This window comes from Cheilinus undulatus, linkage group 12 (assembly GCF_018320785.1).
Source record: "Cheilinus undulatus linkage group 12, ASM1832078v1, whole genome shotgun sequence".
Classification (NCBI taxonomy): Eukaryota; Metazoa; Chordata; class Actinopteri; order Labriformes; family Labridae; genus Cheilinus; species Cheilinus undulatus.
Window position 1 is genome coordinate 9,971,078 of NC_054876.1, and position 24,588 is coordinate 9,995,665.

Genomic DNA, 24,588 nt, shown 5'->3' on the forward strand with positions numbered 1-24,588 from the left:
GGAAATGTTTTGATGACGTTAGGAATACCTAACTTTATATAATCGTAGGGGTGTATTCGTGACTACTCCTGCGGTAACCAGCGCTGAAAATTAGAATGGTCTATTTTGATCAAGGAAATTCAGCTTTCTTGTTTTACAGAAGAATTCAAGCTGTTTCTTTGTCCGACATAACATTCAGTATATCTTAATCAAATCAATGACAATTGTTGCCACCCCTCATATAAACTAGTGGTACGTCCCGATGCGAGGGGGGAAAGAAGCTCCTGTAGCTTCTGTGGATTTGCCGTGACGCGCCGATGTTTGTGCTCACTGAGGCGAAGGAGAACTGAGGGGTCCACGCCAGAGGAATAGCTGTGTGAAGATATTCTTTGAGGTAAAGGTCAGTTTCTTGAAGTATTGTCTGTAAAAACACTGCGGCACGCTATTTTGTTTGGGCTACCTCGCTGTTGGACAACGGCACATAACGGTCACGAATCAGCCTGTGCAGTTAACGTTACTCGGAGGATGCCAGTGGGAGCTAGCTTAACTTCTCGTTAGCAGGCGTTTGTTTAACGGTATCTACTCAGACACTAAAGTGAAAGAGAATTGACCGGAGTCAGACTAACATTCAACAGGCATTAAATGGTTTAAACAGTTGTTGAGGGACAGAAAACTAAACGGTAACGGTTAACTTGTCTATGTAAGTGTAACGGTGAAAAGTTCAAATGCCAGCTGACCTTCGTTGTTGCCATCAATGGCTATTCTTCCTACTTACTCTTTGTCTTTACACTCATAAAATAGATAAAACGATATGTTTGAACGTGATTTTCTTAGACTTGATAAATTTTGGTCTTTCAAGGGCAGATAGTTTACCCTTAAGCTCCGATAAAGAACTCTAAAATGTTAACTCTGTTCCCTCAGACCTTCAGGGGGGTTTGTGGCCAAACACAGCAGGAAGCAGAGCTCTCACTAGGACCATAAAACAGCATGTTAATGACCTGCAGCACTCTCAGCAACCTGTTTAATGTTACAAAAAGGTTGATTAAATGTTCATTGGTAATTCAGATTTATGTTAAAGAATGTGTGGTGTTGTTGAATGATATTTCTGTTTCCTCGTTGCTTGTAGTTTATTAAATTGCTAAGCCCTTTCCTTCACCGTTGTCTTTATGATGTTTGAACTCACAATGCCACATGAAAGAAAATACATTTTTAAATGCATGCTCAAAATAGCGAAGTCTCTCTTTCTATCAAGTGATAATAGTGGTGACTGTCTGATATGGACTTGATATGTGGTCTCAGTTTCTTGGTCAGTATGTTCCTTTCACTGATGTATCAGTATTAGTCTAATGTTTTCAGATATGCACTATATTTAAAGTTTCTTTGCAGATCATATGATGAAGGAAATACTGCTTGGAGATATTTTTAAAAGCTGCCATCACATTAGTAAATCAGAGGGCTTTTTCCAACTCCATACTTGAGAATATGCCCCAGCACTGTCTGCTGCAAACATCGCTGAGCATCTACTGCCTGCACTATTATTGGTCAACATTGTGAAATAGCATTTAACTTAGTATTAATAAGTTGTTTTTGTGTGTTAATATCTTTTTCATGGTCATATTGGTGCTGAATTTGACCAAATCCCCCCCCCCAAAGATATATGTAATCATTAAGGATGCACAATTTTATATTTTTGTCAATATATTATATGTAAATGTATTCTTAAACTTATCGAAGCAACATTAGTACTGACACATTTGGTATAGGCAGATATTAGATTAAAACGTTCATTATTTACTGTGTATTAGTTCGAGTCCATTTATCGTCTATAAATATTGGCTGTATGTATGAGTAACGTTTTGGAGTTTAGGCAGAGCCATCTGGCCTACGTTAGCTGAAGTCTTTTTCTTTGTTCATCCTTAAACTTGATGTGTTTTAAGGATTAAAACTTAAGGTCTGATCTACATTTATTGGTTAGGGTTCAGCAGGGTTCACACTTAAAAACAAAGGAATTTGTTTTTAAGTGTGTATTTTTAAGTTTGAACACACAAATATTAATTAAATCCCTGCTGATATTTACAGTTATGGTTGTACATATCAGCAGTATTAAGCATACATCAACATTAAATACCGTAAAAATGTACAACTTTGTTATAGTAGATAGGTGGTTGCCTATTAAAGAGGTTTGGGACCCAAAGGTGGGTGGCGGAACAGTTTTTAGTGGGTTGTGAAGGTGTACCTGGGAGAAACTGCCGTGAAGTCCATGATGTATGCAATTTCTAAGCAGTATGTTTATTTTATTTTACTCTTTTTATCCATTAGTATATTTTGTTTTCTCAGGATCTAAACTTATTTAACTCCTTTTCTGGGGGTAGAAAAACTAATTTTCTCATTTTAGTGTGTCAATTTATAAAATATCAAGAAAACAGCAAAAAAATGTATGCCTTACCATGGGGTATGGAATGAAATAATGTATTCATGCATATCTTTTTAGGGTTTCTGTTATGAAATGCTCGTCCTGTCTCTTTGGTTGGTAATGTTTTGCTCCATATATGGCACAAACTTCAGTATTCTTTGTTAAATAAGTTGTTGAACATTTTTAGAAGTTTGGGTCAAGATTGCTCATTCAGGAAGTTCTGGTGGGTCCTGTGGGTAGACCAGTTGAGAACCGCTGGCCTATCGTTTCCACCAAGCAGTCCAGTTCACTTTGGTACGGCCCAGCGCAGATTTGTTTGCGTTTCCATTATTGAAAATTCGAAAGGGTCCCAAACAACTGAACTACACCATTCCACCTTTTTTGGCCCGCTTCTGTTGTGTTGCCAAGCTTACCTGGAGCCACACATGAAAGACACACTGCAGTTCGCTGATTGGTTGAAAAAATTGGCACTTTCTGCATGACAGCAGTAATAAACACAAACACAGAATTGTTTAATATCCTGTGGATTTTGAAAGAAAAATATTACCAGGACAATATTTTAAATCAGTGAAGTAATTACTACCCAATACCACACAATAGACAACCTCCTTGTCACTGGCAGTTTTCAGTGACAAGAAAGTGCAGAGGGAATTGGACAGTGCTGTGAGGAATGAGAAAGTGTTCTAGCTAGTAGCATCGCCTTGCATCCTGCCTTACAACATCACCCACCAAGTGAGGGTATGGGAGTCTCTGGAAACGCAAACTATTTTGGGGTTTAATATACATTAACCACACCTAACGTATTCAATCAAACCAGGCCACCTGGTGGAAATGCAGCTTTAGGCACCATGCACTCAAGGGGGTCCTGTGAGCCCTGAGGTTTTTGAATGAAGCCCCAAGTGTAAAACAATTGACAGACAATCTACTTCCCTGCTCCTTTCTTAGCTCCGCTTGACTCAGCCACTTGGTGCTTTTTTTCTGTAAGTGGTTTAATTGTTATTGGCAAAATTATGATATTGTACATTTTCTGTACATATCGGCAGAAAATGTAGAAATCTTCTGATACGATCGTTACATTTTTAAACTTTATCTGGCTGTACTAATAGTATGCTGCCAAAACTGCTTAGTTCATTTCGGTGCAAAATGTTACTACATATTGCCACTTTGCTCACTTCTTTCTCTTCTATTATCAATAAAAGTATTTGCCTCAGAAACCATATTGGTCAGACTGGTGGACTTAGTAATGGCAGGGATAATTAATGATGACACATGAATGGACAATAAATGACACAGCTACCACATTGTGGTCTCTTGTGATAGGATTTCAACACTTACACCATCATTGCTAAATATGTTGTGGAGACACACCAAGCAGATGTTTATCTTAGCCTTAGTCTCTGAACAGTTCTGCTATCTGACAGTTGAGAGTTTATGGATGCTACACAGCTGAACAAACGTGCTCACCACAGCTTGTTAAACATATGCCAGTCTAAGTGTTTGCACTCAAATGACTTTAAATGCAAGAAAGTTCTTTGGCATGTAGTATCCAAGAGTAAGCTATGCACAGAAGCAATCTGTTAACTTCTCTGAAGTTTGAGGTTAACCCTTTTTTAAGTTACAGTTGTATATACTTTTTCCTTATGTCTGTTTGGGATGTTGTTTCTGTGTAGCTGACTTCAGATATGGATCTAAAAACGACAGCTGTCAAACTTGTGATGTGCTTCATTAATTACCATCGAGCAGTGGGTTTTTAAACTTTTTTTTTTTTGCCCAAGGCACCTGAGTTCAAGCCAACATTTCAAGGCCCACCAAATTCATGTCAATACAAAATAACCCCTTAAACGTGTTAATAATGATGTGTGTTTGTACAAATTCACATAGCACACCTAGACTTGCCTTACAACACCATGTGAGAACTACAGACATAGATGTACCCATGGTGAAAATCAAGGACAATAATGATCTTTGAAATAACAGTTTAACTGATTGCCAGTGTTTTTTGATCACCTCTTTTGGCCTAACAATCCCACATTGCTAACATTTTCTCTCCTTTCTGACTATGGAAAACCGATCAGTTTCTCTAAAAGGTCACCTCTTCTGCCCAAAAAGCCCTTCTTGTCTATATCTTCTTCTTGTGTATTTGATGCAAATATTATATGAAACGACAGATAACCATCTGCTAGTGACACTAGTTCACGCCACTTTATTTTCCAATGGGTTGTGTCTGTCAGCCGGGCTGATATTGGCTAATCTCGATGTGAAACCCATTCATCTGTGCATCCCCATTACTCACACAACAGATAAAAAACATTTAAAAAATACACTGCAACTGTTACTGTATTACGAGCCAAAAATATTTCCCCCACTTACACTATCCAAACATGCATTTTTAATAAGTTTATATCGAAGTGTGACCTAATTAGCAAAATTGAGCATGTTTTTTGCATTAATTTTTACCCATGTGCTCTCTTAAACTGCTTTTCTCTCCCAGGGGCAGCATGGATGAAGAGGAGCAGTTTGTGAACATCGATCTGAACGATGACAATATCTGCAGTGTCTGCAAGCTTGAGACAGAAACAGGGACCTTATCTTTTTGTCATGTCTGCTTTGAACTAAGCATCGAAGGTAAGAAACTCAAGTGGGAGGGTGCCTATTTGCTCAACAGTGTGAAGAGCAAACAAAAGAGAAAAAAAAGAGCTCTTCACATAGAGCGTATATATTTGTATTAGCGAAGGTTTCAAAGCAACCTACAGCTTACAGTATGGAGACTGGCCTTTTAATGATGTTTTCCTACCCAGAGTGTGACCTCTCTGTGGCTTTTAACTACCAAACATGCACACACATGCTCACTTTTTTCTGTCTAAAGAGATTCAAAACAGAAATTCACCTTTATATCAAGCCTTTTCAAGGTCTAGCCTCATATAGAAGCAGTCTTATGTGGATAGATGAGCTGCCAGGCATCTCCAGCATTTAGATCACATAATAAATGACTTCTGCAGAAACACGGGATTAACTTTTTGATCATCCGAGCTGTAATACAGCCTCAAAACCTTTCATATTTGTTGAAGTCTCCAATGATTGCCCACCACACACTCCTTTTATCCTCTCCAGGAACATCGTATGAGATGTATGTGTGGGGTAATGGGCCTGTTGGACCAAAGCCCTCTCTAAAGCAGGCCACTGTGATTCTCCCGTTTGATGTGCCACTCCAACTCAAGAGCATGTGTTTGAAGTTTTTTCATCTCTTAATTAACGAGTGGCCTATTTGAAGAAGAATGGGAAATCAGACGGGGATTAGATATGCCTCTCATTCAGCACTCGTCTCACAGATCCCACAAAGGCTCTTTAATGCAATGGAGAATTGTGTGTGTGTGTTTATTTGTGCACAGCACGATTGTGTATGGCTTGTACAACAGCATCATAAAGCTGACTAAGAGCTTGGAGAGTGGTATATCATTCTGTTGACAGGAGGAGGAAATGCATATGCATAAAAGATTTATAGGTCTATTCTGTGCTGCTATGAGAGATCTGAATGTGGGGGTTTTGATTGATCACTCTGTTCTTTGTGTGCAGTAAAAAAGTCTTACATCTTCAGTCTCAGACAAGCACAGACGGAATATAACTTAAGTTAAAGTTGTGTTTTTAGTGCCTTCGAGCTCATTAATCTTCATTTAGCATGAAGTGATTTAAATACGGTGGAATGAGGAAGCATCTACATCCATCTAGTCCAAATATAACTGGTATCAAAATACTAGTACTTTTTTTTAACAAACAGACATTTAAAGGTGCAGTGTGTAAAATTGGGACCATCAACATCTAACAGTCAGTTCTGGAGTGTGATGATCATTTCTCTGGTGATAACTGTGGGAACCAGTGAAGTTTAAAAATCAATACATGCTTAACTGTTATTTGGTTTCTTCTATGGTGCCATAGACACAGGCAAAATGCAAAAATCCAAGATGGCAGCGTCCTTAGAGGGGACCCTCCCTATGTATGAATAAAAGGCTTATTCTGAGTTAATTTAAAACATAAATTTAAAAAATGTGTTATCAGATGTCAACACTAATTTAGATCAATCTACTTATAAATGTTATGTTTCATTTTAACCAAGCTTGTTTTGCTAAATGCTAATAGGTTAAATATTACACACTGCACCTTTAAGTATGGACAAGTCTCTAACTCCCATTGTTGTACAGAAGTAAAGTCAAAATACTCCAGCAACAGTCCCGGACATAATACAGAGGTGGAGCTGGAGTCTGTTCAGTAGAGATCTAGCTGGTTGATTCATGTTGTGGACATCTAACCTGTCCAGTACACTCACCAAAACACACATATAACTTGCTGATAAAATAGCAAAGGTCCCTTTGCTGTGAGTAGATTTGTGTGGTTTGATGCAGACATTCAGTGATAGAAAAAAGGGATTATTTTTGTGTTTGTGTTTAGTTTTTTCACTGCTCTTCCTCTACTAGTTGGATGCAATAAGTACTGCAAAAGCCAAATTTGTTGACATTTTTGTCAATCAAGAAGCGATACTCCTTTATATAACATCAAATAACTAATGAAAACCAAAACTTTTCTCTTGTTCTGCATCCAACTCTCTTTTTTCTGCACCCCCCTCTTTTCTCTGTACATTTTCCTCTAGCCTTTTACAACCACAACACAGCTTTGGCAGGAGGCTGCTCAACATGTGTTTGGTTCTGCTTGAGGTTTCTGCCTGGTAAAGGCATTTTTTCCTTGTCACTGAAACTTTGCTGAATGTTGCTTTGTGCTGGGCTTACACTTGATTAATGTTTGGTCTGTCTATGTAAAAAATACAGCAAAGAGTACGATCTAGAGCTGACCTCTTAGTGCAGTCTCTTGAGATAACTATTGTTATAATTGGTGCTTAGAAAAATCATCTCACAACCATAAATCGACATATGTAAAGAGCAAACGTAGATGTTTGAGAAAATTTAATTTCATCATTTTTTTCCCCTAATTTACCCCATCTGTTAATATGGAGGAGGCAGGCTTTTATGCCTGTTTGTTTTGTATCTCTCCATCAAATTTAACCATGGGAACATTTGTGTTTCTGCTTGTTTGTTGTACATGACCCGCATTATCACTGTTCCAGTTGTTTTGAATAGAGGCCTAATCAATCATGTTTCATGCATTCTCAGGATGCCAGGAGGATTTCAATCCTGATGTGCCATGACAACAGCATGCCAGTAATGAACCTGTGCAGATAAATGAAATGACGAGATTTTGGTCAGCCAACAAGGATTTGTGTGTTATTTATGTCCAGCCATGCAGTACTTGAGCTCCTCTTTTGGTCTAAACAGTCCTTATATAACTGATTATCTGTATAACATGTAGAGTGTAGTGCCTCAGACTGAAACTTGTTTACTCATTTCTCCCCCAGCGGTGGGATGCTGTATGTGCTGTTGCATTTAAAAAAATCTGAATACACTTTTCAGGGTCACCTCCAAAAATTGCCTTTTTTGCTCACCCGCATTGTATTTGGATGCCTGGATAACTTTATGCATTAGAAAAAATATGATTATTATCTGTTCACATACTATAAACCAGGGATTACTTTTCTGAATAATTTAGGGTGCCCTTGATTGTTCCATTTAGTGATACAGCCAGGATAAAAAGTGTCATCCTTGGTGCTTATTGTAACAGTCAGGATCCCTAAAGGCATCAAAGGCATTGTGAATTTCTGGGGGTTCAGGGTTTTTTTGTTGTTGTTGATGGAGGCTGCGTGTGGCTGTGAAGTGGCGGTTATGTAACTGTAGGGTCTGGGGGGAGAATTGGAGCGTTTGCAGACGTGCACGTGTTTCTGATGCAGCTGAGCGAATCATGGTGGGAGGAGAGCTTGCCAAGTTGAATGTGGTCACTTTAGGCACAGCTGATTAAAAACTAGAGCTGAGCCGTGTGCCCGCTGACTGCTCATGGAGACATACAAGCGACCGTCATCATTCATCCTGTGGCATTATTCATTAAAGGAGAAGCAAACAAATATCAAATTCTACACAGGCAGCCAGTGAACAAAATTAAGAAAGAGAAGGAATGCATACAAAAACCAACCTCCAAGATTTCCTCTGTCCTAAACCATATCATGCTATCTCAAGGGTGGATTGTTGTTGAATATTCATTGCCGTCGTGCTCTATGCTGCTGGTTTTTGAATATTTATAAGAAGCAGCTGATGCAGAATTGCTTTTTGTGTTTTTGGAGAACCAGGAGGGTGTATTGCACCACACGAATCGCATTTGTGTCACAGATTGAAGCCCTCTGTATCTATTGCTTTCTACACTAAGTATAAACAGATTTAAAAGTATTTTTATATGGATTGTTAAGGGAAATATCTTCTCTCTGAAGAATATCCACAGTATTTGCTCTGAACTGACTAGTATTTGAGAAGGCAGTGCTTTATAGAGGCACCACATGTTTGGATTTATAGCCCGCTGGAAATCCTCCTTATACATAACATACTTACACATACTCAGTTATTAGGATGGATGGAAAGCTGGTCAATTCTGTAGCTGATATTACGCTCTTCAGGTCTGTAGAACAGCGATACCATACTGGTGCTGCAAAATACAATGCTGTACGCTGAAATTGATACAGTTTTGCTCACCTGTATTAGTTATGCTGGGTATGTTAGTCATGATATTATTATCCAAAAACGTTAGTGGAATAAAAGACTGCTGGGAAAGGAAGATTGTAGAAATAGGCTGCCTTTTTTCAGAGCCCTTTTCAGCAGCTTTTATTGACTAGGCTTCAATATTTGACTTCTCCTTCCCTCCATAGTATCTGCAAGGTCTGTCTTGAGTTTTAATAGCTGTGGATGTTTGATATTTTCTCATATTAAAGGAAATATCCCAGAGAAAACATGAAAACAACATAAAGGAATCCTTCCCTTGCATTAATAGCAGGTTCAGACCTGGAAACTACACCTTTGAAAATACATTTTAGATCAGTTTCTCCTTCACCATTGTTGCCAACGAAGCTGATACCACTACTGCCTTATAAACACAGGCCTTAAAGCACTTTACCCAGTAACTTGAAATAAGCCAGGTATGTTTGGCACTGCTGATAATACGGAGAGCTCAACCACCCAGCATATTTGATTGTCTCTTGTTCTGAATTAAATCAGACTAATGCTTTATGTTTCAAGAGATTAAATGTTTTACATATTACCCCTCTGTAAGTCTTTGAGATTCACCAAAGACAGATTTAAAAGGGATGGTGAAAATCAAAGCAGTAGTTGCCAAAATACCCCGATTCAAATCCTCCTAAAGCCTCTTAAATGGCCTCTCCTTCTAAACTGTGCACCACTACTTCGAAAAGATTTTCCATTATACATTATATTCTGAAAAGTGGAGAAACAATAAAAGAGGAACACAGTGAAATTTATATAGACAACTATTACAAGCATTGAACATTTTTGTTTGATATGGATGAATAAAATGGACTTCACGTTGTAGAAATAGCCACGGCTGTCTGTTAGTCTGCAGTGTTTTGCTGTCAGTGAAAAAGTAGATGTCTTCTATAATAGAGAAGAAATGAGTTCAACCTGTGGGCATAAAAGCAATCCCCAAAGTGAACTTCTGTTACTCTCAAAAGAAGAGGAAATTGTTGACAAAAAATTGCAATATTGTGTCAATTATGTGGATGTCAGTAGCAGCTTGACTAGACCTCTACTGATTACACATCCGGTGTCTGCCAGAGTCTCAGAAGGACACTGATTAGTAGAGGATAGGGCAGTGGATAGATAAGGAAACTGGAATGAGAGAGTGAGGAATGACATATTGATCCCTGGCTGCTCACTTTGAGGACTATAGCCTCTGTACATTGGAGGCCTAACATGACTGCTAGACCGATTTTTTTCTAAGAGGTTATTGCTTCATTTAATGGTTCTAATAACTTTGTTAGTTTGTGTTAAAGAGGGGTTTAACTCTGTTGATAATTCAGATCCAGCTGATGATGTTGAACAGTAATCTAAACCTTAAACAAGCCAAGTTTCTGGCAAAATCAGAGCTAATGTTAGCTGCAGTTTTGTTCATAACCCTTCCTGATATCTTGTGGCTGTAAATAAGCATCAAACAGACACTGGTTTTGACTTAAAAATGCTGCGTGAAGGATAAAGCTGGAATCCAAACTTAAAACAGGCTAAGCTCTAAATCAAATGAAGCTTATGATAGCATTCAGTCTGACTTAGTAAGGCACCTCCTGACTTCATATTCAGGATGTTTTTCATAATGGCAGCTTTATCAAATTATACTTCATGATAAGTAATGGTAGTTTTTAGTGTTAAAAAAATGATACTGTTCATTTTCGCTCTGGTCTTAAGGCAACCTCTATTATCATAGCTGTTTTCTTCCCGAAGCTTTGCTTCCTACAGAGTTCCAAACAACATTATAAAGCTGTTTTCACGGATTAAATAGTACCCCTCATGCTGATTCAATTAAACTCCATGTTTAAAAGCAGTGGAGTGTCCCTTTTAATGTGTGAAATAACATTTTATTGAAACAACAAATTGCTGTTGTGATGTTGCTCAGCTCTGCAGCTATGTAGTTTTTTCACAGCAGAGATCAGAGCCATTATGAGTTAACTGCTTATGCTTAAGTATTCATTTCCACCCACCACCTCCCGGAGCTCTGCTCAGAGGTTTGCATGTAAACGGGATGTTCAGACTTGTCTCTGTCAACGTCAGCTGCTGACACACACACAGGACTCACAGAGGAAGGTAAATAGAGCTCTAAGTCAAATTGCGCACAAGCTATGTATATTAAAAGAAACCTATTTGACATCAGATTTCAATAAGAGCTTAGAACAAGGAAATTATATTGACAGGGTGCAGAATTGTTTCCTATAAAGGATTCAGCACACAGAGGCACCAGGTGCAAAAGAAAAAGTGAAGAAAAATCGTTGAGAGCAGTTAAAGGCAGGATGAATGTTCAGGAAACGCAGCCTTTGTTGTACCTCCAAGTGGTTGTTTCCTGAGGAAACTGCTTTGGCCTGTATGCTGGTTTTATCAGAAAGTACCCATCAGAAGTTATGTCTATTTATATAATTCTCAATCTCTTCAGAAGTAGGGCATTTATACTTTCAGTCCTTTCTTTTCCTTGTTGTTGTTGGACTATCTGTGCTTTGTACCACACATGGTTACACAGCCTTGAGCGTCAACACAATATAGCAGAGAACAACAGAGCTGCAGTTAACACACCAAAGCACCAAGAGCCTGCTCAGCTAGTCTCCTGTTGTTGTACTTCTGTAGTGGAAAGGATGAAGAGTGGTCAGAGTGAACAAATGAGTTTGACAAACTTAATGATTGTGTAACTTTACATTGAACTCGACCTATACATTTCATGTGAAAGTAAAGATTTCAAGGTAGTATGCTGAAATGATCAGACCTCTCATCATGTCACCTGGTATTAACCTGCATCCTGGCTGATGTGAGCAGAAATGGGTAGCTTAAAGTTCATCAGTACACTTGACATAAACATCAGCTCCCATTACCACTTGTTACAGGATATCACATCCCTGCCATCTATGCAGATAAACACGTACGTCACTGTCATTATAAATGCCATCAATAAATCAAAAGGTGTGATGTAGACTCACTGCAGGGAAAAACGAAGCATGTGAATATGGACAGAAGTATTGATATGATAAAAACAGCTTTGGTAAAGCCTGAGTTTTAACTCTTTTGAAGAATATTTTATACTGAACAAAGAGCTTGTATCTTCCTGTAGCTGGCAAGATTTTATTCTCTGATAAACTGAACATGTAAATTACTCTCTCACTAATTAATGAGATTATTCCTGTCTTCTGACTGCTGAAAGACAGTTTTTTTATAGGCTTTTTTGAAACGTGGATTTATTCTTATGTGAGTAATGTTTGATCATTTTATATAATGGCATTTGTTGCATTAGGATAAAATGAAAACCGGCAATAGACTGGGTCATTTTCTCATATATACATGGCTGTTTAAGTACACATTGTATCTGTGGAATAGACACACCGATGCATTGTTCAAGTTTAGATAAACAAAGTTCCTATCACAGCAGTGAGGCAGGAATCCTTTGAACACATGGGAGACAAACAAAACAACACAACTAGTTCCATGTGTTGATTATTTGGAGTTATCGCTGGCGTCATATCTCCATTTTTTGTGATTTGATTTTTTTTCATCAGTCAGTTCTATAGGTCAGTCTTTACATATGTCAGTGGGTTTTATACATTTTGAACCAGTAAGACGTGTCAAAAAGATAATGACTATCACCATTTAGTGTTGAAATTACTTTTAAAAAGTGGTGATTTTCAAGATGGGAGTTTTTGGCCAGACAGCAGTGGTATTCTTTTTGGGTGCAAAAAGTAAACAGGAAGGACTTGCTGCAGCTGTCATCTTAACAAAGTGCTCCAGGATGCTTTCACTTCAGGTAATTTACACAACTTACAGAGCACCACATTGCACAGCCTCTTTCTAAAATGTTTACATGTGAATTACATGAGAAATGCCAAAATCAAGAGTTTCAAGAACAAGGAAGGGAAGTATTTATCACTCAAGTCATGTACGTCTTCATGACTCTGGTTTTGTTGACTAGCCAGTACTTAAATGTTTGTTTACACACTGCTGTTAGAATGTGGCCATATGCAACAATCGCCATCCTCAAATGTGGTGTAAGCATTAGACTCTAAATGTGTCTCTGCACTCCAGCTGTGATTCACATCTGACTTACTCCAGTGGCAGCCTCCAGTGTGAAAAAAATGAAGCCACTACATATCAGAGGTTGCATGCATACTAATAAACCAATATATTTGTTTACAAACTGGTCTAAAACAAATATAGTCTGAATAGCTCAGGTCTTAAGTGGTACACACTATAACTGTGACTCATTTGTTTTGATTTTATGAAGGATAATAGTGATTCATAATAAGGTGTGCACCTGACTGATGGGTTTGGTGATGTGCTGCTGTTTGTCAGGAAGCTTAGGGCCCAGCTCAGTTCCTGCTCTTTGGTGGTTACATGCAAGAAGCGCCACTCCTCTCTTTTCTGCCTATAATATGAGTGGAGTCTATTTTCAGTGAACCCTGCTCACAGCACGTGTCAATCCAGAGAGCAGACCATCTGTAGAGCACATCAACGCAGGCAGGAAGACATGGGAAAATACAGAGCATCCGGTCAATTTCAATTAAAACACCATGTAAAAACTGCCAATCCTTTATCCCATCTCTACATCAACATTACATCAAAAGAGGACGTAAATGAACATCAAATCAACTTCTTACAGGCAAATTAACTAGCTGTTTGTATGCTTTTTTATCCCCATGTGTACTTATGATCTCCCATCTGCTATGTACTCTGCTTCACTGGGTGAGGGTGTGCTCCGTTGGTTGGAGCAAAATTGTGCCACTGACTTTGACTATGTTAAATTTGTAGATAAATCTAACCAGTTCTAATTTTTTCAACTTACTGGCTTTACTGGATGTGACAAGCTAGGCTTTGTTAGAATCAGAGAGATCTGACACTAGTATGTCAGTTCTTTACCGTCTCAACCTTCAGCCATTCACACAGACTGTTTCCTTTAAAGGTCTCCTGGTCTTCTCTGACACCTTGTCAGATCAGACGTCTGTTAAGCTGCCAAGTTAAGCTAACTACCAGCAGCATTCCTTCATCTTCTTACATAATACAGGCAGAGTTCTGCTGAGGTCTGGCCCTTTAACCGGCTGAAAAAACAGAAAATTCCTACAGCAGGAGCCAGGAATGATTCACTCAGAGCTGATTCTGGTTGCTGCTCGACAGAGACTATTGTAGCCTGCTCCTATAAACAGCTCATTCATTGAGGCTGAACTCTTCACCCCAGGGTGCAGAGAGGCCTAATTATGTTGACTGTGGTAGCTGTATAGTTGAACACAGTAGGGATCCAGGGATTTTTATACCCTTATGGATGGTCTGCTTTTCTAATCTCTGTAATTCACCACTGTGGCACTTTTTGTGTAATTGGTTCCTTTTTGTGTAAGCCTATAATTTGCATGAATAAAAAGACCAATTTCTAAACCTTTAAGTCGAAATTAGCTGCTCGAATCTTCATAATTATGTGAATTTTCTTTCTTCTACAACAATACCAATCACCCTCTTCTTTGGTAGAAGCACTTATCTTCTACCAAATCTTATCTTCCTCCTTTGAATGATGTTCACTGAAGGTGCTAATATCAGATGGCAGCCATAGTTACGGTAACTGTGTCTCAGTTACACTATCTATTAACTTTTAATTATATTCTCTGCTGTTGGTGTCAATATGCTTTTTCAACCACCATATTAGAACAACAAAGCTGATGATGTGTGTGCACATTTGTGCCAAGAGTCTTGTTTTCAAGTTTCAGTTGTAGTTTTTCTTAGGTAGATTGACAGAAGCAGATGGTTTAGCTATCAGGATCATTAATTGTGCATGTTAAGTCTGTCTCAGTATGTAAATGAAACATGTGTTCAGTATAATTTTTGTACTTTTTTTTTCTCTTTTTTTGCAGTTGTCTGTTTGTTGTGTTGCCTTGAGTTTACTTGTGGTTGAGTTCACTGTTTTCATGAGCTCAATGTTTGTGTCCGAGTTGGCCCATGCAGCTGCTGCTGACAACACATTCCTCCAGGCTGTGCCATGCAGCTCTGTTTGACACCTTACCACTGATGACCCCTACCCCAGTTGTCCCAGCACCGGCTCCTCTGAAGTGGGTCATGGATCCTGTGTCCTTGCTCAGCTTTCACACTTTTACTGTTCAGATTGTACAGCACAGCAAGAAAAAAAGCACAGTGTCTGTATTACTCTGTATCAAAACTCTTTTACCATGCTGTCTTTCACAAAGCCAGCAGAGTTCAAGTCTAAATTAAAAAAGGCAAACACTGGATGCTAAACAGGGACAGCAGGACTATATCAAAGAAGGAGTCATCTCTCTACTGCCTGAAGATTTTAATGATGTTGTGTTTGAGTGCTCCCTTGGTTACTTTGTCATAGAGAAATAACCATCCACCAGGCATGATTTTTTCTTAAGGCTTAAGTGATGCTCCACTAATTGCTAAACTTTCCTTTGCCCAAATTTTAACAAAGTCTACAGACATTTTTTTTGGCTTTTAATACCCTGTAAATTATTTTTGTTCATCTAAAATTAAATGCCATGCTTAAGTTGTTATACAAGTTCAACTTACAGTTGTTGTATGACCAAGTAAACTGAAGAAAAAATAATCTTGAAATTGAAATAATTTTCCCTTTCTGTGATTCTTTTTTCTTTTTTTGGAAAGGAAATTAAACTGAGTCAATGTGGTAAGTTTTTTTAGATATGGGGAAGTAGAGCTACAGGCTTCCTTGTAAACTTTACAGATCAACTTGTTTCTTCCAATTGCAATGTGTAATAATGTTCAAATTTACATGTAGTCTGCACAAAATTATAACCTGTAATTCAACAGAGGCTAACCATGAGCTGCTTGTGACTCACATAAGTCTTCCCAAGATAGCTGCAGGTGTACCCTCTGAAATAAACAGTCAGTGGCACATCCAGTCTGTGTATGTAGCTGGTGTATCTGTGATGGCAGTAGCCTCACATGTAGCCATAGACTTTGCATACACTGTGATCAGTTCTCTGATTACTGATGGTAATATCAGACTGACTGTTAATGCAGATTAAAGGAAATGAGAAAATTGATGGTTTTGGTTTGCATCAGGCAACTGACAGCATGACATGCTTTAGGTCACAAGACTGATGTTGCACATCCTGGAATGTGAGTATCACACAGCAGCTGTGATGGTAAACAAGTCATTATTCAGCCCTTGTACAATGTGCAATCTTTAGGAGTGTATTTTGGACAAAAAAAAAAATATATATAATATGAAGATTTTCCAATCCTCCATGCCGCCTTGAAATGTTACAACCTTAAGGTTTACCATCTGTTCAGCAAGCTGAATGTTGTGAATGTAATATAAAAGAAAAATATGTAAAGAAACTTCTAAACTTCTAAAGGGTGCAATTTTGAAACAGAATCAAAGATAACTAGATCAGAGTTTGGTCAAAGTGGCTATTGCCTCTGTGTAACTATCTCAGCAATCCCTGTAAGCTTTACGTTAGGAATACATAGCTATTGGCATGCTATCTGTATTGGCGGATAATGGCTTAAAAAGTGAATTATCGGTATTGGTAGATAGACATTTATAGCAAAATATAAGCTGTAAATACCGGCAAAAGTTCTTCTGTCCATATCAGCTGTAATTATTGGCCCAACAAACAAATAAGTTGGTGGAGTTTTTGGCTTGAATAATAGACCTACATCAGCTGAAGTCTTTTTCTTTATTCCTCATCATTCCCTACACTTTAAAGCCTGTTTTGAGGACTGAGTTTTGTTAATCTGCCCATCCTCAAACCTTAATGTGTGTATTTTAAGGATTGATTTTATGTCTTAACTACATTTAATATCAGCACTGATATTGGTATCGCCTAAAATGAATATGTAAATTTTGGTAAATTGAATACTGGCAAAAATCCAATATCGTACTTCCCCATTCTACATACACACTATCAGCAGTCTGTCTCTGGACAATCTCTCCATGTATTCCTTGTCAACATGTTTGTTTTGCAGTCATGAGAAGAGTTAACTGCCAGTTAAATGGCCTGATAGAGAGAGAGAGAAATTTCATCAGATTTTAGGTCTGTCTTGGATTGTATTGCAACCTCCTCTGTCTAATATAGTTCTATATATCATTTCTTTTGGGCCATAACCTCCAGTCCCCAAAATCATCACTTTTCAAAGAATGACATGAAAATGCAGAATGATTTGAATTATTTAACACTTAAAGGTCATAGACAGCATCTTTCTTTTTTATTCACTTGATATTTTGTTTAAAAAAAATGTAAAAATCCACTAATAGATGTAAAGAAGGTTGAAAGCAGTAATTTATGAAAAATAAAAAGTTAGATCGTGAAAAAGGAGATTGGAGTTCATGGTCTGATGCCTATATGTCTGTCCTGACACCTGTTTTCTATCTGAGTTATAGTTAAGGGTTTTGTTCAAAACAAATTGAGATGTGATAAAAAAATTTTACAAAACATACCAAGGCTAAAGTCTTTTTAAAGATTTTTGAAATCTTAACCATTTTTTATGCGAGAGACCCCACACAATGACAAACAATGCCAGATTTAAGATCTTTTACTGTGTGGTGTGCCATGAGATGACCAGCAGAGCACATATACTAGCAGATTTATTCACCAACAACCTTGAAAGCTCGTGCAGTCAAATGTGACTTTAGAGTTTCAGTCAGGAACACTCTGGTCATATATTTTACCATATTATTGCAAAATGGATATATCGTTTAACTAAATTTACGCCTCAAATTTATCATTGCCATGGCTGTGTTTGTTGTGCTCTCTCCTTTGGTCAGCTGGCTTCCTGATTGGCTATAATTCTGTTCCATGTAACACTCCTGCTCACATGTGCTTGTCTATCATTGGTCTCCCACTCAACAGGATTATTGATCATGAATATTAAACATGTTTGATATTTACGATCTCACATCACAGGAAACTATCAAGATAATCTTTAGAACCAGCAGATAATCCAGTCTTTGTTAACTTTGGTCAGATAGGGGCCGTCTGACTCTAAATCCACACAGCGATTTTGTAGTTATGCCCTGTTTAAGCCAAAGAAGAACTATTCCATCAAAGCTGCACCTTTGACTGGTACATCAAATCAAACAACCAAAACCATTTATTTTACGTCAAGTCTTTTTAACATAGTATATACTCGATCATTAATGAAAATGGTCAAATATTGCAGCCCTATGTGAAGAAAAAAAACCCCAAAAAATACTGCTTAGTTTCTAAATTTTGCATGCAGTTTTTACTCCTTTCTGAGTCTTGTTTCGGTAATCCAGGGCCACTTTATTTCCATTTGATTGAAGCTCCCCAGATTCTAATGGGGTTTTATCATTTGTACTTGATCTCAGGAACCACTGCCACTGTGGAATGTACCGGGTGTTTATACCTTACTTTTTTTCCATCGGATCTAAGGGTCTTTGTTTTTGTTGGTTTTCATCAAATGACAGATTAACCTTGACTCTGTCCTCACAAAAGAGCAGGAAAAAACAAGCCTCTTGCTCATCAATGTTGTTTTGTCCAGTGTCTCTTGCTGTCACGGCTGAACAATGTTAATTCACCTCCAGTGAATAGCCTGTGTGTACGTGTGTGCTCTTCTGTGTGAAGCCATGAAAGACAGTAGTGCTAAGCTGCTTAGCTGGAGTGAGGTCTTTGGCTGGTGGTGCACTGGCCTGGTTGTTGGCCAATGATTTCTCTGCTCTGCAAAGTGGTAGTCAGTGTGTTTTTGTGGTAGTCCAACGACTGGGACTGATCGGATTATTCCACTGCTGTTTGATAGACAGAAAGCTTCTGCGGCTACTAGTGAAGACATTTATTGGCTGTTCAGTAGGCATTAGTCCCACATACACAACTCACATAGCTTACATACACACTGTGGTTCCTCCATAAATCTAAATCTAATCCACGTGAAGTCTTTCTCTGGTGCTTGGGTCAATATGCAGAAGCTAAGAATAGCTCACTGCGAACACAGTTGTGTAATGAGCTAAAAACCTTCCTATGCAAAGAGGCATATAAGATGAATTAAAGCCGGCTGTCCCACATTTGACTGAAAGGACTGCTTTCTTAGATCCTGCAGGCATAAGGCAAGCTTTCAAAAGACAAGCAAGGTAAAGACAAGAGATTGAAATTTTACTGGGAATTAATTCAGACAAAAATTGTCTCAGAGGAAGGAAAGTTGAATCCTTGAAGAGAGTCATTCCGGTCATCAATGTTACCTATGACCTTCAGACATCTTAAAAAAGTGGAAGTGAAGCCAAATGCACTTATGTTCTCTCAACAATACACAGTGAGAAACCTTCAATCCTTACATTCAATCTGAAATTAGGTTTTTCATCTGAATAGCCTAAGTGTTTTTATTTGTCACGGTATATAAAGAATTGTGATGCTGTCAGTTAAGTGTCCTTAAGCTTGAAATTGTTCACAAGCTGAAATAAAAGAAAACGTTAATTCACAATCACGCTTTTTTAAAGATTTATTTGGGGCTTTTGTGCCTTCATTTCTATAAGCCAGTAGATGGAATCAATAAAATGACATGGAAAAGGGGCCAAATGTTGGATTTCAAATCCAGGATGCCAGTTTTTAGGAAAACAGTCTGTGCTTGGGGCATACAGACACCTCTATCACACTTTTTTGAGCACAACCATGAAAAACCACAGTTCTGCCTGCATCTTCTTATAACTTAAGGCCTTCATCATCAAAACTATTTAGTGTAAAACTACCAAGATGTAAAACAGAAATATGGCTAATGACTTATGGTTGTAGGTGTTCAGACGGTTTGGTCTGTTTGACCAAGAGCAGTGTGAATGCAAACCAAACCGTATTCCAAAATGGACCAAGTCCCCCGGACTATTAGGTGTGAAAACGACCTTAGAAATTAAAATCAATTGAACATCTTTCGCATTCTTTACATACATGTTTCAAAAATGTTTAAAAATGAATTAAAAAGAACACCCCTGGTTACCTCCATTTTTGATTGTATTGTTTTTATTTGAATGCAACTTTAAAGAAAAAATCTTTCCTGGTTGGTTTAAGTAAATAACTTTAACGCTGCATGCAATCCTTGAACTGCAGCAAAGAAACTCACTTCAGCCACAGGATGTCCGTTACTAACTTTATCAGAGTTGGCTGTAGCAGCATAAAGGAAACCACACCAGGAATGTACTTGCGTGTCTCTGTGTGAATGCCTTTCAAACCACACTTCACATCAGAACTTAGCAGTTGTGATGGTGTATAGATGTTCAAATGTACTGTGGTCATGTGGGAGTAAAGACCTGTTGCTTACTATGCTCATCTGTCTGCTGAGAGAGGCCTGCTTGGTAACAGTACCAAAGTGAGCTCTTCAATCTATACAGACAAATAGTGACTAATCCTCTCACCTCTAGCTCTAACATGTTCGACTGTCTGCTGAGAAATGTAGGCCGTGAGAAGAAGGCCATCACATAAACAAACACCTGTGAGCACTCTCTCACTCAAATCTAATCTGCTATCTTTTGCACATACATAGTTTTCATTCTATCACCCTCAGTTTTACTTTGTTTATAAAGCCGTGGCCCATTTTCTGCAGAGGTTATTTTAATTTGGGACCACTTGCTGCTTGTTAATTTCCTCTGTGCAGGCTAAAAAAGTATCTGAGTGACCTGCTTTTAACTGGATCCAGGATACATTATTTTCCTAACTTTATAGAGGAAATTCCAAGCAGCTAAGTTTTAAATATAGAGCATGAGTGCATATTCTTGTTTTGCCTTCTTTAGGCTAGATGGTGGTGAAAATATGATTACCATCACTATCATTATTTTTAATTAAATAAGAAGACATTTCACTTGTACATAGCTGTGATAAGCAGCGTTAAAGTGCTACTTACCGCACTATCATTCATTTTAAGGAATGCTTTTTCTGTAACAAACCACAATTAAAAGAGAATAAAGTAGTTTTATATCAAAGTCTCTGACACTCAGATGCTTGTATAAGTTTTTGGGTTCAAGATGAACTGTTTTTTTTTTGTGGGATTTGTTGTTCCTCGGTATTCCTCATTCAGAAGACTTTAAAATAGGTATTTCTGCAGACGTCTCCACCTCTCTAAACAAAATGTTCAGTGAGAGAAATGAGCTTCAGATCACCCTGTTAAGATTTTAATCCGGGCTGAAAGTGTGTCAAGCTTCCTCTTCTGTCAGTAAAAGGATTTCTACATTGTCCCAAACCAAAAAGAACTTTAAAGCAACATTGTTTGGACGTTGTCGGTCAGCAATTTAATATGCCAGGATTCTGATGGATTGATCATAGGGGGTTCAGTGAAGTATCTTCATGTATCCTCAGAACAAATGTTAGTCAGGAGGGAATAGTGTGCTTTTTCTTGAATTAATGTTGGGCTGCAGTTAATGCTGACAATACATCTATTTCTACTAGATCCACTGATTATGACAATTAGGGGCATTACCAATAAAGATGTTTAGAATAATAATTCAGCCAGTTCTACTATCTATTTTGTATTTTTTATTGCTTCTTTTGTGTAAGACTCCTACTATACCAACATTTTCTCTCATGTTTGAAAACAGATCAGAGTTTGTCTAACTAGTCACCACTTCTCTGTGATTTTTTTACACAATTAATCAGCTGCATAAACTGGATACAAGCATTGACTTGACACAACAAATGTTAAACTGATGCATAGATGCATCCCCACTATGTGTCTCCCATTGTGTTTCTAAGACGTACCTGTCTGTTCATGCACAAACTAAGTCCCAGGGTGATGCTGACTGGGGAGCATCACGTGATGGTTGCCACTAGGGCTGCATGATATCGGTGTGATACTGGTATGATATTGCTACCACAGATATTATTATATTAAAAAGTGAATTACCAGTTATGTCATTATTCATCATCACTCCTTGCACTTTAGAGTGGGTTTTAAGGACTGGGGTTTAAGGTTTGAACAATATTTAAAAATAGGTATCTATATCAGTATTGGCTGAAATAATTTTGTAAATATTGAATCCAGTATGATGCATCCCTAATTGCTACCAAAAAGAGATGTAAAGCCACTTTGTTAATTGCTATCTCAACTGCATAATAGACTGCCACTGAAAAGCATCACAAGCTTCACTGCTAAAATAGAAACTAGTCAGTTTTGAGGATTCATAGTAGATCCAGCTGTGATTGGGATACCTACAAGAAACCTCAGGAGGTTATGACTGATGACGTTTAGTGTATGCATTAATGCAGAATCATCCGTGTCTGCATGATAATGCACAATAGAAATGATTGCTTTGAACAACCTCCCGATTCAGGTTAATATGTAGTTTGTTTTTTCCTACAATCATTAAGTTTCTATTTCTGTTATTATGGAAGGAAGAGATACTAATTTGTGTGAAAATCAGAGCTCATACCCATGTATAAACTAACAATTTAGCCAATTATTGATACCGAGACCAGTTATTTTGGCATAGCATCCCCATTGTGCCAACATTTCAGTTGTTGAGAAAACAATTCATTTTGTCAGACAGGTCAATCCTTCTGCCCTGTAGCATCATGTGATAATGTCGCATTTTCTAAGCCATTAAGTGGTTACGGTTAGGGCAAGGTAGTAGGGTAGGGCATACCTTGGAGCCCAAGCTAAATCCGATGGTTAGGGTTATTACAGAATGCGGCGTTATTACATAATGTGGCTTTACATGCCCTGTTAAAAAGTCTAATTTAGTTCAGTAGTTACGAGTGTTTGATGCCAGTAGTACATTGATCAAACACAGATAAACACTGGCTTTTGATTTCTGCCACATAATTATGCCTATGGCCGATGTTTGTCTGAAGTGCCAATATCTATCAATATGGATGTCAAACTGATGATTCAATGCACCCCTAGTGAAAACCTTAATCCTCACAGGGGTTTGCAAGCGAGGCTGCCATTTCCATCCATGTAATTAACATTGTAGTACCTTAAAAGGTTAACAGTTTCCACAAAACTGTAGTTTTACTTGAGTTTTTTTTCTCTGTGGCTTCCCCGCTGCTTTGTTCAGTTTGTATTTCTTGTCCGTAACAAAGCACTTACATGCACCCCTTTGACTGGCAGCTCAAACATTTTTCGCTTGATGACCGGGTATTTTGCATGAAAGCACTTGAGACTGTCTGTAGTAGCTGTTGTATCTGCTGTGAGAGGCCGTCTGATTTTTGATGTCCAGTAAAACTGTCCAAAGTTTATGTTTGTTATCAGCAGGAATTTTATTGTCATCCCTCTCAGGTCCTTTATTGCCTTGCCCTACTTTCGCTCTCTTTAATGAGAAGGTGAGATTGTTTGACATCAGGGATTGAGGTTCAACCACTGTGATGTCTTGATTATTTTTTCACACAAAGTAATTAATCAGACCATGTGGACCTTTCATTCTGCTTCTCCCTCCGTGTTTGACATGGACAGATAGATGGATAGTACACTAATATTCATGAAGTTCTGCTCCATAAAGACAGAGAAATCTGTGCGCCTTCTAAAATTTTTAAAATATGCTTTTTGTGTATGCATAGAGACAGGGTTAATCTATTATCCCTGCTATCTGAACGCTCCACTGGCTAATCCACTGCCCAGTAAGCAGCTTTTCCTCAGAGATCACAGCAGGTCAATCTGCCAGTTTAAGCTCGCTTTCATACTCATTTACTTTTAGTTGCTGTGGCAAGTTCAATGGGTCAGCGGTGTAGTTCTCATTAACTGATGAGTTACTTGCTTTATTTCTTATCAGCTATTTTATTTACTTATTATATGGCTTAACAACTCTGAGATCGGGTTCAAGGTAATAGATAATCAAGGCCAACCAGCAAAACATGCTTTCTTTTTTTCTCCTCTACTTTCTTTCTTCTTCTAGTGTATTTTTCTAATCATTTATTTCCCCTTTGTCTTATTTAATTTGTTTAATGCATTTCTAGATTGTAATATTATTTTACAGCTGTTTTGTTTTGTATTTTGTTTTGTACTGTCCTGCACAATTGTTTTGGTAGATGGAAAAGGATTGAAAAAACAGACTAAAAGTTGCACAGCTGAAAAAAAAAAATAGAAGAGCATGCGGATGTGGTCTACAAAGGTAGAAAGGGGGCAACAAACACAGGAGTTTGACCTGTTAGTAAATATAAACCGCATGCTTTCTGGTATTTGCTTGTAAATTACACTGCAGGCTAGAACAAGAGGGTCCTGTAATTGCAGCACAATTAGTTTGTCTTTTTTCATACCCCAAAAACCAATTGATTGATTGGTGCATAAGCATAATTTCAGTTGACAAAGTTTTTCTTTGGTTGACTGAAGGTCTAATGATGTATTTCTTGTGACCTTATAAGATAAAGCCTTTTATGAATTTAGAAAAATGTTTAATCAGTTAAGTCTATATCCTTTCTACAAAAAGGGATTCTATGTATTCAAATGGCAGTCGATAAAGTTCTCTTACCAACTGGTATAAGCACTCAAGCACACGTCGATGTCCTTAATAGTATATCTTAATTATCATGAGCATGGTTTTAAAGTCGTAAAAGTATGAATAATGCAGCTATATTCTCCAGTCAGTTTGTCATGAATACAGGATCTTTATTTTAAAGCTACACTGAA

At 37.9% G+C, this 24,588-nt stretch overlaps 1 protein-coding gene across 2 annotated transcripts in view; it reads left to right on the plus strand.

Annotated features, from left to right (window-relative positions):
• Positions 1 to 287: 287 nt before the first annotated feature.
• The window catches only part of c12h21orf91 (chromosome 12 C21orf91 homolog), a 36,252-nt gene continuing 11,951 nt past the window's right edge, over positions 288 to 24,588 (plus strand). The window contains exons 1-2 of one of the 2 annotated variants that reach the window (XM_041801259.1): positions 288 to 373; positions 4,884 to 5,017. In XM_041801259.1, the coding sequence (XP_041657193.1) occupies positions 4,891 to 5,017 (127 nt within the window). In that variant the 5' untranslated portion in view covers positions 288 to 373; positions 4,884 to 4,890. Of the gene's footprint in view, positions 380 to 4,883; positions 5,018 to 24,588 lie in introns of both variants that reach the window. The other variant, XM_041801260.1, reaches the window with a different exon arrangement.